The sequence below is a fragment of the Salvelinus alpinus genome, chromosome 35, assembly GCF_045679555.1.
Source record: "Salvelinus alpinus chromosome 35, SLU_Salpinus.1, whole genome shotgun sequence".
NCBI lineage: Eukaryota > Metazoa > Chordata > Actinopteri > Salmoniformes > Salmonidae > Salvelinus > Salvelinus alpinus.
In genome coordinates, this window is record NC_092120.1 from 2,202,989 (window position 1) to 2,218,735 (window position 15,747).

General features: G+C 43.1%; 1 protein-coding gene across 2 annotated transcripts in view; it reads left to right on the plus strand.

The window, feature by feature from the left end:
• LOC139563939 (histone-lysine N-methyltransferase 2B-like) overlaps nucleotides 1–15,747 on the plus strand; it is a 77,255-nt gene that overhangs the window by 15,061 nt on the left and 46,447 nt on the right. For both annotated transcript variants that reach the window (XM_071382983.1, XM_071382982.1), the window contains exons 3-12: nucleotides 5,481–9,617; nucleotides 9,810–10,000; nucleotides 10,226–10,339; nucleotides 10,573–10,735; nucleotides 10,880–11,114; nucleotides 11,226–11,524; nucleotides 13,693–13,796; nucleotides 14,435–14,545; nucleotides 15,049–15,162; nucleotides 15,352–15,492. In XM_071382983.1, the coding sequence (XP_071239084.1) occupies nucleotides 5,481–9,617; nucleotides 9,810–10,000; nucleotides 10,226–10,339; nucleotides 10,573–10,735; nucleotides 10,880–11,114; nucleotides 11,226–11,524; nucleotides 13,693–13,796; nucleotides 14,435–14,545; nucleotides 15,049–15,162; nucleotides 15,352–15,492 (5,609 nt within the window). The remainder of the gene's footprint in view (nucleotides 1–5,480; nucleotides 9,618–9,809; nucleotides 10,001–10,225; nucleotides 10,340–10,572; nucleotides 10,736–10,879; nucleotides 11,115–11,225; nucleotides 11,525–13,692; nucleotides 13,797–14,434; nucleotides 14,546–15,048; nucleotides 15,163–15,351; nucleotides 15,493–15,747) is intronic.

Consider the following 15,747-nt stretch of genomic DNA (forward strand, 5'->3'; position numbering starts at 1 on the left):
GGTTGGTGCAACGACAGTGATTTTTTTCGCGGATGAGCTTGTTAAATCATCACTGTTTGGCGAAGTAGGCTGTGATTCAAAGATAAAATGCCGATTTACCGATTTGTTATGAAAACTTGAAATCAACCCTAATTAATCGGCCATTCCGATTAGTCGGTCGACCTCTAGTCTGAACATCAGACAGGATGGCATTTTCTCCCTCAATCCGTGCAATGGCTACTGCTATAGGTTTTAGGAGTTTCAGGCTACTTACCACTCTCTCCCAAAATACATAATCCAGGAGGATCCACTTGATTGGGCTGTCCATATCAGCAGACTGTGATATGGCCATTTCTTGGAGAGATTCCTTCCCCTCCAGGATACTGTAAAATATGATGACAACATCACCCCAACAGGTGTTGCTGGGCAGCTTCAATGTGGTGCTCTTATTTTTCTCACTTTGCTTGGTGAGGTAGATTGCTGCTATAACTTGATGATCCTTCACATACCTAACCATTTCCTTGGCTCTCCTGTAAAGTGTATCCATTGTTTTCAGTGCCATGATGTCCTTGATTAGCAGATTCAAAGCATGAGCAGCACAGCCTATGGGTGTGATGTGAGGGTAGGACTCCTCCCCTTTAGACCAAGCGGCCTTCATGTTCGCAGCATTGTCTGTCACCAGTGCAAATACCTTCTGTAGTCCAAGGTCATTCATGACTGCCTTCAGCTCATCTGCAATGTGGAGACCAGTGTATCTGTTGTCCCTTGTGTCTGTGCTCTTGCAGAATACTGGTTGAGGGGTGGAGATGATGATGTAGTTAATTATTCCTTGCCCACGAACATTCGACCACCCATCAGAGATGATTGCAATACAGTCTGCTTTCTCTATGATTTCTTTGACCTTCACTTGAACTCTGTTAAACTCTGCATCCAGCAAATGATAGATAAAGCATGTCTGGTTGGAGGGGTGTATGCTGGGCGAAGAACATTCAGAAATCTCTTCCAATACACATTGCCTGTGAGCATCAGAGGTGAACCAGTTGCATACGCAGCTCGAGCAAGACATTCATCAGCATTTCTCTAACTACGTTCCTCCATTGAGTCAAAAAAACATCTGATTCCAGGAGGACCATGAGCTGTTGCTATCAATAGGGTGTCTCATCATTTTCACCTCAAATAGAAGTAGAGGGACTTTTGTCAAAGGTTGCTTGTTGTGGGCTCTGAGGGAACTTTATTCACTTAGCCAGATGATTTTTAATCATTGTTGCATTCTTCACATATGATTTGGCACAGTACTTGCAAATGTACACCGCTTTTCCTTCTACATTAGCTGCAGTGAAATGTCTCCACACGTCAGATATTGCCCGTGGCATTTTCCTGTAAAGATTTTTTTTTTTTAATTAGTAAAAAAAATGAAAAATACAATTCCATGTCCAGATAAATAGTTAAGCAGTTAGATTAAACAACTCCTTTGTAAGAAATGTTTTAAAATGAAACATGTATGGAAACAGGTGAATTAACACTGTTAGCAGGCTCAAGCAAGCTAAAACCCACATGGTAGCAAAAACGAACTAGCAAAACCTGTTAACAAGTTAGAAATTATTTAAACACACTTTTCTGAAGGCCACTATTTACTAGTTAACAAAAAATTGTCATAAAAAATATATTCACCCCACCCAGTATTGTAATCAAAACTTCCCAGAAAGCATGTAGTCCTTGGTTCAGACAGTGTAGTAGTTTGGCATCAATTGCATCTCATTAGTGTGCAAGATCTCGAGAATCAGCTATATATGTGATGGAAGAGTGCACTGCACATGTGATGGAAGAATGAATTGTGTATGCAGAGGGTTTCAATTCCATTGAATTGGGTGTAGTTTAACCAAAATATGTCACAAGACTTAGAATTGCCTTATGTGTATCCCACAAAAAAGGTTCACTGTTATAAGCTAACTTTTTTGATAAATTTTAGCAAAATTCCTGGGCTTAACTTTTCATGGAAAATTTGCTTAAATATTCAAAAAAAATTGCTGGAAAGTTTCCGACCCTTTGCAACCCTAGTCCTGAAATACAAAGCTTTATGTTTGGGACAAATCCAACACACCACATCGCTGAGTAACTCTCTTCATATTTACAAGCATGGTGGTGGCTGCATCATGTTATGGGTTTGCTTGTCATCAGCAACTACTAGTGAGTTTTTAAGGACAAAAAGAAACAGAATAGATCTAAGCACAAGCAAAATTCTAGTGGAAAACCTTGTTTGTGTGCTTTCCAACAGCCAATGGAAGACAAGTTCACCTTTAAGCAAGACGATAACCTACAACACAATGGCATATACATACATACAGTTGAAGTCGGAAGTTTACATACTTGGAGTCATTAAAACTTGTTTTTCAACCACTCCACATATTTCTTGTTAACAAACTGTAGTTTTGGCAAGTCGGTTAGGACATCTACTTTGTGCATGACACAAGTCATTTTTACAACAATTGTTTACAGACAGATTATTTCACTTATAATTCACTGTATCACAATTCCAGTGGGTCAGAAGTTTACATACAGAAGTACATACAGAAGTTTACTAAGTTGACTGTGCCTTTAAACAGCTTGGAAAAGTCCAGAAAATGATGTCATGGCTTTAGAAGCTTCTGATAGTCTAATTGACATAATTTGAGTCAATTGGAGGTGTTACCTGTGGATGTATTTCAAGGCCTACCTTCAAATTCAGTGCCTCTTTGCTTGACATCATGGGTAAATCCAAAGAAATCAGCCAAGACCTCAGAAAAAAGTTTGTTGACCTCCTCAAGCCTGGTTCATCCTTGGGAGAAATGTCCAAATGCCTGAAGGTACCACGTTCATCTGTACAAACAATAGTATGCAAGTATAAACACTATGGGACCACACAGCCGTCATACCGCTGAGGAAGGAGACGGTTTCTGTCTCCTGGAGATGAATGTACTTTGGTGCGAAAAGTGCAAAGGACCTTGTGAAGATTCTGGGGGAATCAGGTACAAAAGTATCTCTATCCACAGTAAAACGAGTCCTATATCGACATAACCTGAAAGGCCGCTCAGCAAGGAAGAAGCCACTGCTCCAAAACCACCATAAAAAAGCCAGACTAATGTTTGCAACTTCACATGGGGACAAAGATCGTACTTTTTGGAGAAATGTCCTCTGGTCTGATGAAACAAAAATAGAACTGTTTGGCCATACTGACCATCGTTATGTTTGGAGGAAAAAGGGGGATGCTTGCAATCCAAAGAACAACCATGAAGCACGGGGGTGGCAGCATCATGTTATGGGGGTGCTTTGCTGCGGGAGGGACTGGTGCACTTCACAAAATAGATGTCATCATGAGGAAGGAAAATTATGTGGATATATTGAAGCAACATCTCAAGACATCAGTCAGGGAGTTAAAGCTTGATAGCAAATGGGTCTTCCAAATGGACAATGACCCCAAGTATACTAACAAAGTTGTGGCAAAATGGCTTAAGGACAACAAAGTCAAGGTATTGGAGTGGCCATCACAAAGCCCTGACCTCAATCCCATAGAAAATGTGTGGGCAGAACTGAAAAAGTGTGTGCAAGCAAGGAGGCCTACAAACCTGACTCCGTTACACCAGCTCTGTCAGGAGGATTGGGCCAAAATTCACCCAACTTATTGTGGGAAGCTTGTGGAAGGCTACCTGAAATGTTTGACCCAAGTTAAACAATTTAAAGGCAATGCTACCAAATTCTAATTGAGTGCTTGTAAACTTTTGACCCACTGGGAATGTGATGAAAGAAATAACAGCTGAAATATATAATTCTCTCTACTATTATTCTGACATTTCCCATTCTTAAAATAAAGTGGTGATCCTAACTGACCTAAGACAGGGAATTTTTACTAGGATTAAATGTCAGGAATTGTGAAAAACTGAGTTTAAATGTATTTGGCTAAGGTGTATTTAAACTTCCGACTTCAACTGTATATATGTATGTATGTATATATGTATGTGGATATATAGATAGACAAAAATTAGATATATATATTATACATATACAGTGGGGAGAACAAGTATTTGATACACTGTCGATTTTGCAGGTTTTCCTACTTACAAAGCACGTAGAGGTCTGTAATTTTTATCATAGGTACACTTCAACTGTGAGAGACGGAATCTAAAAGAAATCCAGAAAATCACATTGTATTAATTTGCATTTTATTGCATGACATAAGTATTTGATCACCTACCAACCAGTAAGAATTCCGGCTCTCACAGACCTGTTAGTTTTTCTTTAAGAAGCCCTCCTGTTCTTTACTCATTACCTGTATTAACTGTGAAGTGAAATAATTTGTCTGTTAACAATTGTTGGAAAAATTACTTGTCATGCACAAAGTAGATGTCCAAACCGACTTGCCAAAACTATAGTTGTGAACAAGAAATGTATGGAGTGGTTGAAAAACTAGTTTTAATGACTACAACCTAAGTGTATATGAACTTCAGATTTCAACTGTATATTTTTGACAGCTTTTATTTGACTACATTCCTAAAGAAAATAATGTACTTTTTACTCCATTTTCTGTGACACTCAAAATTACTTGTTACATTTTGAATTTATCAGGACGGGAAAAGGGTCCAATTCTCACACTTATCAAGAGAACATCCCTGGTCATCCGTACTGCCTTTGATATGTCGGACTCACTTATCACAAAATTATTCATTTGTAAATGATGTCGAAGTGTTTGAGTGTGCCCCAGGCTATCCAGAAAAAAAAATGGTGCAGTCCGGTTTGCTTAATATAAGGAATATGTGATGTATTTATACTTTTACTTTTGATACTTAAGTATATTTTATCAATTTCATTTACTTTTGGTACTTAAGTATTTTTAAAGCTCAATACTTTGACTTTTACTCTAGTATTTTACTGGGTGACTTTCGCTGTTACTTGAGTCATTTTTTATTAATGTTTATTGGTTACTTTTTCCATCACTGCAAGTATATACTGGAGTTGCTTACCAAGACGACATTGAAGGTTACTGAGAGGCCTAGTTACAGTTTTGACTTCAATCTGCTTGAAAATCTATGGCGAGACTTGAAATTGGCTGTCTTGCTATGATCAACAACCAACTTGACAGCTTGAATAATTCTAAAAAGAGTATGGTGCAAATATTCTACATTCCAGTGGTGCAATGCTCTTAGAGACTCACCCATAAAGACTCACAGCTGTAATCACTGCCAAAGGTGATTCTGACATGTATTTACTCAGGGGTGTGAATAGTTATGTAAATTAGATTTCTGTATTTCATTTGCAATAAATTAGCAATTTTCTTCTTTTTTTTCATGTTTTCACTGTCATTATGGGGTATTGTGTAGATGGGTGAGAAATTTAATTTTAAACCATTTTGAATTCAGGCTGTTACGCAACAAATGTGGAATAAAACAAGGGGTATGAATACTTTCTGAAGGCATTGTATATCAGCTTAGATATGATAGTAATTTCCTCATGTTTTTTTCCTCCATAAGGTAATCCTGTCAAAACAAAATCAAAAAGGATACGAGAGAAGCTACCTCTTGTAGTCACCCCAAAGGAGACAGATGGGTCTCCAACTCCTAAAGAAGATGCACCATCTTCACAAGAGGTCCACTGTGCAATTCCGCCTGATGCAGTGCCTTCCAAGGATGGTAGGAAGGGTTCAAAAAACAAGCACTCAAACCCAGCAAAGGAGAAGCGTCCTGCAAAAAACGGGGCAGCTATAACTCCAAGGATTACCATCAAGTTGGTGGCCAAGAAGACGGTGAGAAAGGAAAAGGGAGGACGTCTAAAATCTGTGGAGAAGCTGAAGGGAAAAGGATTACAATTTCAATCAAAAGCTAATGACGTCAAAGGTGACCAGATCTCCTGTGCCCATGTCAAATTAAAGACAGAGACACAAGCTGATGAGGCACAGCATCTGAATGGCACTGAGGATGAGGGAGGCGGAGGAGCCATACCGGCAAGGAGGCGTGGTAGATCTGCCTCCAAGATCACTGAACCCTGTGTTCAACGTGGGGCCAAAGTTGGGGAGGTTGATGACCAAAAATCAGAGGGGGGTATAAAATCAACAGGCAAACAGGACATTGCACTGGAAAGTGGAAATGCAGAGCCAAAAACAGACATTAAGAAATTCAAACGGAAAGAAAGAACCACAGAGGTAAGCACTGAAGTCAATAAACTGGTGATCCGGAGAAGAAGTAGAACTACTAATCCACCCCCCGAAACAAATGAAGGCCTTGTAACAACAGAATCAAAAAACCAGAGTAATGATAAAGTATGTCTGGCAGAGTCTTTGTTAGAGGTTTCAAGAATAGAGGAAGCCAAACCACCATCCAGAAAGAGTAAGCGTAAACAAAGCAAGGCACATCAAGAAGAGAAGATGGTCACAGAAATCCATGTTCCATTAGCCACAGAACCTGAAAAGTCAATTGTTGAATCCAATGACGGTCTGGCTTTTAAAAATGACGATGACATAATCGGGATTCCAAGTTTTAAACTGATTAAAATCAGAAACCCCAAATTGGAAGGCTCATCTCGTAAGAAGAAACGAAGCAAGTTTGTGTGGACACTTACATTAGTTAAGGGGAAAAGAAAGGACACCCAAGTGCAGGGCTCTGGAAATACTGTCAAAGGAACAGAGAAGCAGCAGAGTACCACTGAATTAGACAAAGACTCTCTTTTTGAACCCAGTGTGATCAAGAGTGTAGAGAACCCCGAAGAAAAAGAGGCCACGAGTTTTACCACTTCCAGAGATGCTGAGCACACACATAATGAGAAGTCTTCCAAGAAGAAGACTAAGGAGACTTCGTCTCTTGAGGAAAAGTCCTCTCTTCATGTTGAAGTGGGACAGGTAATGCAACCACATCCAGAGGAGGCCACTCAAACTGACTGTGGTGATACTGTGGCAAAGGTTGTTCCACCCCTTCAGATAAAAAAGGTCTCCTCACCCGGTAAACCTAAACGCTCAAAACCATCATTCTTGATCCATCAAACTAGTCCTGCGCCGGAAGAAAAAAAGATACTGGTAAACACAACAGATTCAAGTGAAATTCTGGAGGACAATGTTTTTTTATCAGACACAAATGCTGTGCCAACTCCCAAAGCAAGGAGGAGAAGACTGGCAAAGATGTCTACACCACGGAAGAAGCGGGGAAGTCATAAACCCTGGACAACCCACAAACACAAGCTTCAATCAAGTCCAAATGTGGAACATCCATCTGCTATACCTGCCAGTGAAGCAGAACCACAGACCAATGAGGTTTTGAAGACTGAGGTTTCCACATTGTCTGTCTCTAAACCTAGAAGGAGAAGAAGTTTGAGTATTTCAGTTAGAAAGAGGCCAGGGAAGACACAGATGTTACCTGAACCCGCTGAATCTCCAAATACAGAGTTAGCCCCATCTGAACCACAGACAGAGGAGGTCTCCACGTTGTCTGTTGTCTCTAAACATAGAAGAACTTCTAGCCTTTCAATAAGAAAGAAGTCAAGAAAGACACCATCTGAAACTCCAAACACCGAGATGGCCCCATCTGAACAGCAGACAGAGGAGGTCTCCACATTGTCTGTTGTCGCTAAACCTAGCAGAAGAACTTCTAGCCTTTCAATAAGAAAGAAGTCAAAGACACCAACATCATCTGAAACTCCAAACACAGAGATGGCCCCATTTGAACCACAGACTGAGGAGGTCTCCACATTGTCTGTTGTCGCTAAACCTAGGAGAAGAACTTCTAGCCTTTCAATAAGAAAGGAGTCAAAGACACCAACATCATCTGAAACTCCAAAGACCGAGATGGCCCCATTTGAACCACAGAGAGAAGAGGTCTCCACGTTGTCTCTTGTCTCTAAACCTAGGAGAAGAACTTCTAGCCTTTCAATAAGAAAGAAGTCAAATACACCAACATCTGAAACTCCAAACACAGAGATGGTCCCATTTGAACCACAGAGAGAGGAGGTCTCCACGTTGTCTCTTGTCTCTAAACCTAGGAGAAGAACTTCTAGCCTTTCAATAAAAAAGAAGTCAAAGACACCAACATCTGAAACTCCAAACACCGAGATGGCCCCATTTGAACCACAGAGAGAGGAGGTCTCCACGTTGTCTCTTGTCTCTAAACCTAGGAGAATAGCTTCTAGCCGTTCAATAAGAAAGAAGTCAAAGACACCAACATCATCTGAACCTGTGACTTTGGCTGACACTCAACCAGCGGTAAAGGTGGACCAAGAGACCCAGCCAATAGAGAGTGGAAAGGTGCTGCTGTTGGAGCCCTCTGTTATTGAAAAGACAGAACCACGCCGTCATAGAAGTCTGTTCAAACATGGCAAAAAGAAGCGAAGAGCCTTGATTGGACAGAGGCAGAAACAGAAACAAAGGCAGAGGCCAAGAGGGAGAAAGAGTGATGAGAGTAAATCACCTGAAAGTAAGGTACCTGAAGCTGTTGAAGAGGTAGACCTAAAGGAAGTTTCCTCCCCAGAGGCTGCTTCCACACCGGCAAGCTCTAAACTCCTTGGCATCCTCAAGACCAAGTACAGAAGGAAAAAGGTCCCCAATTCAAGCTTTCAGTTCCTTGGTACCAAAAGACCAAGAGCCAGGCCTAAAACTCTATCTAAGCAGGTAGAAATGGATCTCGCCCAGCAAATTTTGGAGGAGCAGGATATACAAGACACTGTGGATGATGAACCACAGTCTGATGCTTTTGATGACCAGCATGGTAAATCAAAGTACCTTAAAAACATAAAGCACTTCATCATGCCTGTTGTCAGTGTCCGGTCCTCACGGGTGATCAAGACTCCACAGAGGTTTATGGATGATGCTGGCATGTCCGTTTTGCCTCGTAGAAACTCCCCGAAGAAAGGCCAACTATTCGGCTTACACCCACGCACTGGAAGGAAACGAGAAGATGGCACAGGTAGAGAGCTTACTCCTGATCTGCCTATCGACGAGGAAGAATTTCTGAATGAGGCTCAGTTAGATGTTGATTTGTTCTCAACTCAGGAACTCGAACAGGAAACCACTTACGTGAGTGACGGCTTATCCTCCGGAAAGCAGTCTGGAAAGAGGAAGTCCCTTTTGAGGAATCCCAGTTTCAAGTGGCATGTGCCAGGAGAGTCTGGTGAGGAGGTATATACACTGGACAAAACTCTACAGAGCGAGTATGAGACTTTACTTTTATCCAAAGAATTTCAAATTGCTTCTGACCCATCAACCGATCCCCAGGAGGTTCAGAAAAAGAAAAGGTGCTACAAGTTCAACAAGCAAACATCTCACCTAAATATGTACAAGCGACTGAAGAAGCTACAACCAGGACTTCCCAAAAGGAGAAGAAAAAACGTGATGACAGATGGTGTTTGCAATACTCTTCAATCTTCTGTTCATATGCTAGCGGAAGGTCTGGATGATGAAGTCAAGAGCATCTGTCTAAAGAAACGTCCCACAATCACAGCTCCAAGCAAACCCAAATCAAAGCAAGGCAAATCCAAGCTCAAGATTGAGGACCTTGATAGCCCTGGGGTTGTGCGAAAAGTCTCTGTGTGTGTTCGGACTATGAACTCAAAGTTCTTAACATTTCAATATGGAGAACATGAGGAGTTGACAGAGGAAGACAAAACAAATGCTGAAAATGTTATTGCAGGTAAGCAAAGATCAATCAATTAATGCTGATAGTTGTGTAACACTGGCTTGCTTGATAAATAACTGCACATTATGTAAACCTGGTATTTTTGTTTATTTGTATGTTACTTGGTTTAATGTCTCTGAGTATGTTTTTACTGCTTAAACTACCCTGGAAAGTAGTGACATACTTTTTGGTCTTTCTCTGTCCCAGAAGCAGGAAAGCTTGAGCCACAGGAACTGCATCTGAACATGATCGCTGAGGCTGACCGTGCTACTGCTGAGAAAGGAGCCACCCAGAGAGTTCGCTTCACAGGGGCCAATAAGAGGATGTTCAATCTGCTCAAGAAAGCCAAGGTCCAGCTCAACAAGATTGACCAGCAGAAACAACTCAAGTCCTCAGGGGTAATAATTGTCCCACTCATAAAAAGAATACACTTCAAAATTGCCATGCAAACAGTAATTGTTTTTCAGTAAACAACATGCATGGTGGGACTTTTTTCTGATACAGAATATGCTTTGTTTCCCTTCATTGTCATTAAATAGGATGATATTCATTAACACCAATATTGTGATATCTCTGGAGAGCTTCCTGTGTAAGCCCATAGTGATGAAACATGTTACCTGCAGCTTCTATCAGGGCCTGCTGGCTCCAGAGATGCAGCAGGGAAGAGACAAAGGAGGAAATCGAAAGAGCAGCTTGAGCCTGCTGCCTCAAACATGACTGACCCTCCCCTGTCACAGGTATCGGCAAATGAACACAATCCTGGTCTGTGCTGTTCTCTGCATGTTTTATGTTCAGTGTCTCTTGCTATTCAATGTGTCTGAATGTTGCTTTGTCTCCTACTTAATAAAGTATCAGTATGTTGTTTCTTCCTCACTAAGACCCACCTTTTCTGGTCATAAATACATTTTTCATTGTGATGAATGAATGTCATAACAGCATCCCTCCCTGTCCCCCCTCTCCTTGTTAACAGGAGTTCCGCAGAGCGGGGGGTCCACGCATCAAGCATGTGTGCCGTGCAGCAGCTGTGGTGCTGGGCCAGCCTCGTGCGCTGGTGTCCGATGACATGATCCCCAGACTCAGTGCTCTGCCTCTGCATGAGAGAACTGGCATATCCCCCTCTGGCAAGAACCAAGGTAGAGCCTCAAGCTTTCAAAACTGATTATCAATGCAAATCTCTCAAACATTTTTAAGTGACATTATGCGTTCTGGTCTTTCCACACAACTTTCTTTGACTTTCCTATGAAAGATTTCATAATTATATACCTGATCTATTGAAGGTGGTGAGTCTCTCTCTGGTCCAGACAGCCCTGGGCTGCTGGACCAAAAGGTTACCAAGGTCAGGAAGTCGGGAGCAGGTTTTGCTAAACAAAAGAGCCTTGCACCAGTTGGACTCCGCTCTCGGAGGTGTGGGATCTGCAAGGGCTGCAACCATGAGGAGGACTGTGGCGAGTGCATGAACTGCCTGGACAAACCCAAGTTTGGAGGGCCCAATACGAAGCGACAGTGCTGCATGTAAGTGTACTGCTCATCAGAATTGCAAAGGTGACCAACTCGCATATATGTTACTGAATTATATAGATTGAATAGACAATTAAATTACCCATTTTTTTCTCTTTCCAATAGATATAAAAGATGCGATCAGATTGAAGACAGAAAAGCACGTCGTTTGAGTGGCAAGTTCCCTGGAGGTCCTGGGAAACGCCCGCGGCACTCCCTCAGCGTGGTTCAGTCTAGCAATGATGAAGTTGATGGGATGGAGGTGGGGGACAGCCAGAGCCCATCTGTGAGGAAGCAGCCGCGGCGTTGTGTGAAGCCGCGCTCCTACTTTGACCTGCTGGACTATGACTCCGACCTGGAGATCACTGTGGGCTCCAACTCTGCCTCCCCCGGCCGGAGGAGAGGCCCCGGCCCACGCAGCCAAGGTAGTAATGTAACATTATTGGGAAGTGATAATAGAAAGGGATTTTACTCTATTTAATATTGTCAGATCTTCTGGAACAGGTATTCCCAAACTGGGGCACGCGCAATACCGTCGGGAGTATGCTAAATAGAAATGTGATTCACATTTCACTTTTTTTCCTTCACATTTTCAAACAGTCCATTTTAGTAAGGCCTGTGTCCATAGAGACACATACCAGTTCTACTGGTAGTACTGCTACTACCAGCAGTACTACACCTGCACCTGTCGACTACACAAGTTATGTTGCTTCCACGAGCACATCCAATGCTAGCATCATTAATTCTACATTTGTTGTTAGCCCAGCTAGCATGGACACTGACAGTTGTGAATCTGATGCAGCCGAAGAGCTACCGTCCCCTAACCCGGGAAAGCACCGAACAACAGACAGGGACATTGGACCATCGAAAAGGCGCAAATATGAAGAGAACTATATTGATTTGGGGTTCACTTATATTGGGAGTAGTGCCTCTCCTCAGCCACAGTGTGTTATGTGCAAAAGTACTATCTCACAACTCGATGAAACCTTCACTCTTGCGCAGACATTTAGAAACAAAACATGCTAATTTGAAAAATAAGCCATGGTAGTTTTTTGAGAGAGAATTAAGATGACTTTCGAGTAGTAAGACATGTATAAAATCAACAGATACCATTAATAAGAATGGGCTAGAAGCGTCTTATATGGTGAGCTACCGAGTGGCTAGGACAGGCAAGCCCCATACTATTGTGGAGGACTTAATTCTTCCTGATGCCGTGGATATGGCTGGGACAATGCTGTGGGGAGAATGCCCCAAAAACGATACAGACAATGCCTTCATCAAACACCACTGTTTCACAACGCATCAGTGACATGGCAGGACATGACAGGGAAACATAGTGGAGTGGTAACGCGCGTGCAAGCAGTTGCTCTCGGCAGTGTACGCCGCTTAGGTATACTGCAGCATCCACCGAGAGGCTCTTGCTGCCAAGGGAATGCCTGACAGCTTGAAAGACGTTTTGCACACTACAGTTTCCACAATATCAGAAGTGCGCTGGTTATCAAGGGGCAAAGTATTGACACAAGCTTAATGTTTTCTTTACTGCCCATAATGTTCACTTGTCTGAACGCTTGCATGATGACGAGTTTCTCACACGACTGGCCTATCTGGGTAATGTTTTTTTCTCGCCTGAATGATCCAAATCTAGGATTACAGTGACTCTCCGCAACTATATTCAATGTGCAGGACATTGAGGCTATGATTAAGAAGTTGGAGCTCTTCTCTGTCTGCATTATCAAGGTCAACACACAGGTCTTTCCATCATTGTATGATTTATTTTGTGTGCGAAAGAACTCAAGCTTATGGACAATGTCAAATGTGATATAGCGAAGCACCTGAGTGAGTTGGGTGTGCAATAGCTGGATTCGTTATCCCTTTCATGCCCTGCCTCCAGTCCACTTACTGATATCTGAACAAGAGAAATCGAAATTGCAACAAACGGTTCTGTGTAAATTTAATTTAATCAGAAGCCACTGCCAGATTTCTGGATTGGGCTGTGCTCAGAGTATCCTGCCTTGGCAAATCACGCTGTTAAGACACTGATGCCCTTTGCAACCACGTACCTATGTGAGAGTGGATTCTCGGCCCTCACTAGCATAAACGAAATGCAGGCAGAGACTGTGTGGAAAATGATTTAAGACAGACTCTCCAATACAACCCAACATTGCAGAGTAATGTGCATCCTTTCAAGCACACCCTTCTCATTAACCTGTGAGTTATTCACATTTTTTGATGAACAAATGTTTTATATATAAGATGGTTAAATAAAGAGCCAAATGATTGATTATTATTATTTGTGACATGGTCGTATAAGAGCTCTTATAGGAACAAAACTCACACTCATTAATACATGTATCATATAGTGTGTGTGTGTGTGGCAGGCTTACAATGGTGGCACATTTGAGAGTGTGCTGTCCCTGGTGCTAGAGAGGGTACGCAGCTGGAGGTTGAATGTTTGAAGGGGTACGGGACTACAAAAAGATTAGGAACCACTGTTCTAGAAGATCCCGGTCAAAGCTGTGAGTTAATGCGTTAACTCTGAAGTATTAACACTGTATGTCTAATGACCACTGCAATGGTTCCTTTTTGTCTTCAGACTTTGTCTCTCTGGATGGATTCCTGGGAGACCTATCGGACGACGGTGTGAGACATCGCAGGCTGCACCACCGAGTCCCTCCTGGTCGCCGTAAAACTGACAAGGTAAAGAATCACAACAGGGCTGCTGCTCTGATGCCACTGAGCAGGCGGTGCATGAATTGACAGTTTCTGGGTCGCCTAGGTGAATAACACAAAGGATCTGCACAACCCACTCCCCCCCCCCTCTCTCTAATCTCTCTATCTTTCCACTCACTTCGTCTTCTCTCTGCTGCACCTTATGGTGGGATTCCCTGTCCTCTTCCTTCTCTCTCCTCTCATTTCGAGTTAAGCTGCTGCTTGCTTAGGTGCTCGTGGCAGATAACGCTGGTGCTCTTTTGCTTTGGCCTCAGCAGTCCCACCCTTCACAGGCACAGCAGAAGCGGACAGGCCCGTGGAGCGGTGGTGTCTACAGCTGGCTGGACGATGACAACCAGGGAGAGAGAGAGTCAGAGGGACTGTCGGCAGAGCAGCTACTGCTGCAGATGACACAGTCCCCCCCACACTCCCAGTCAGACCTGGAGCTATCCTCCTCCTCCCCCGAGGACCAAGGGTCTCCCCACCCCTGGCGCCTGCTATCCCACACTGGGGCCACCCCGGGGTGGCCAAGGGCCAGGGTGAGGGTAGGGGGTGAGAGGGGAAGAATGTTGGTGGAGGCGGGGTGGGGACGAGCCTGTTTTTATGCTTCGTCGTATTTTTCCCAGACTCCTCTGGAACAGACGCCACCTAGCGTTCTGGCCGCCCTCGCCAATGGATTTGACCAGAGGGAGAGGGAGCCCTCCGAGCCTACGCACAAGATCGGCGTGGACTTCAAGGTCAGATGTTTTTCCTTGACTCTTGTAGCTGTGGTTTTAGAGATCTCATTTACCAGTTATAACCGTGGTATACGGCTGTCAGCCATTCAGCATTCAGGGCTTGAACCACACAGTTTTAATGGCCAATATACCAGGAATCCCAGAGGTGCCTTATTGCTATTATAAGCCGTTACCAACATAAATATAACAGTAAATAAGTTGTTTTGCGTCATACCTGTGATATATTGTATGCTAAATACACGGCAAGAATGCCCATCAGCATCCAGGACCCAAACTACTCAGTTTATAACCATGGTTAAATTAGCCATTATCACCAGGTTTTGTCTTTGGTTTAGTTCTGTAATACCTTTATCTATCCACTGGATGTCAGTGTTCTTCTACATCAAGATTCCAAAAGGCTGTTGTTTCCCATTTCTGTATCTCCCACTCCTGTGTCTGACTCTGTGCTGTGGCCTCTCATAGAGGTGAAAGCTGTGTCTAAGCCTCCCCTGTCTGCCATGCAGGAGGACTGTGACCTCCAGAACGTGTGGATGATGGGAGGCCTGAGTATCCTGACCTCTGTGCCGATCATGCCCCCCTGTGTCTGCCTGCTGTGTGCCAGTAAAGGACAACAAGAGGTAAAGGCTCACAACATGGCTCTGTTATTACAATGTCCATTGGGGGAATGTCTTTGTTTTCAACACTGCTATTTGCTATAGGATGTTTTGACATGTAGGATGTTTTTGTCAATGTATGGCCATCATGGATCTTTTGAATCCACATTGGAAAGTCTTAAACCTGCAGACTGTTGCCTCTTCCTATCCTAGCAAATGCTGTACTGCCAGGTGTGCTGTGAGCCCTTCCACCGGTTTTGCCTTGAGCCAACAGAGCGCCCCTCTGAGGAGAACTGGTGCTGTCGCCGCTGCAAGTGCTGCCATATATGTGGCAGAAAAAACAAGCACTCCAAGGTATGGGTCCACACAAGGCCCCAGTCACTCGTCTCACCTGAGGACTGAACCACCTGGTCACTAGTTTTTAGGCTATATCCAGGGTCTATAGTTAACCCAGAGACTGAAGAGTAAGTGAGACACCCCACTCACTGTTTTTTTTTCTGCTTCAATGAGAGTCAATGAACTAAGTAGACCAGATCTAGCTGATATTGCATTGATGCCTATAGGAGAGGAACTTACTTTATTAGACCAGAACTGACATTTTGTTCAATA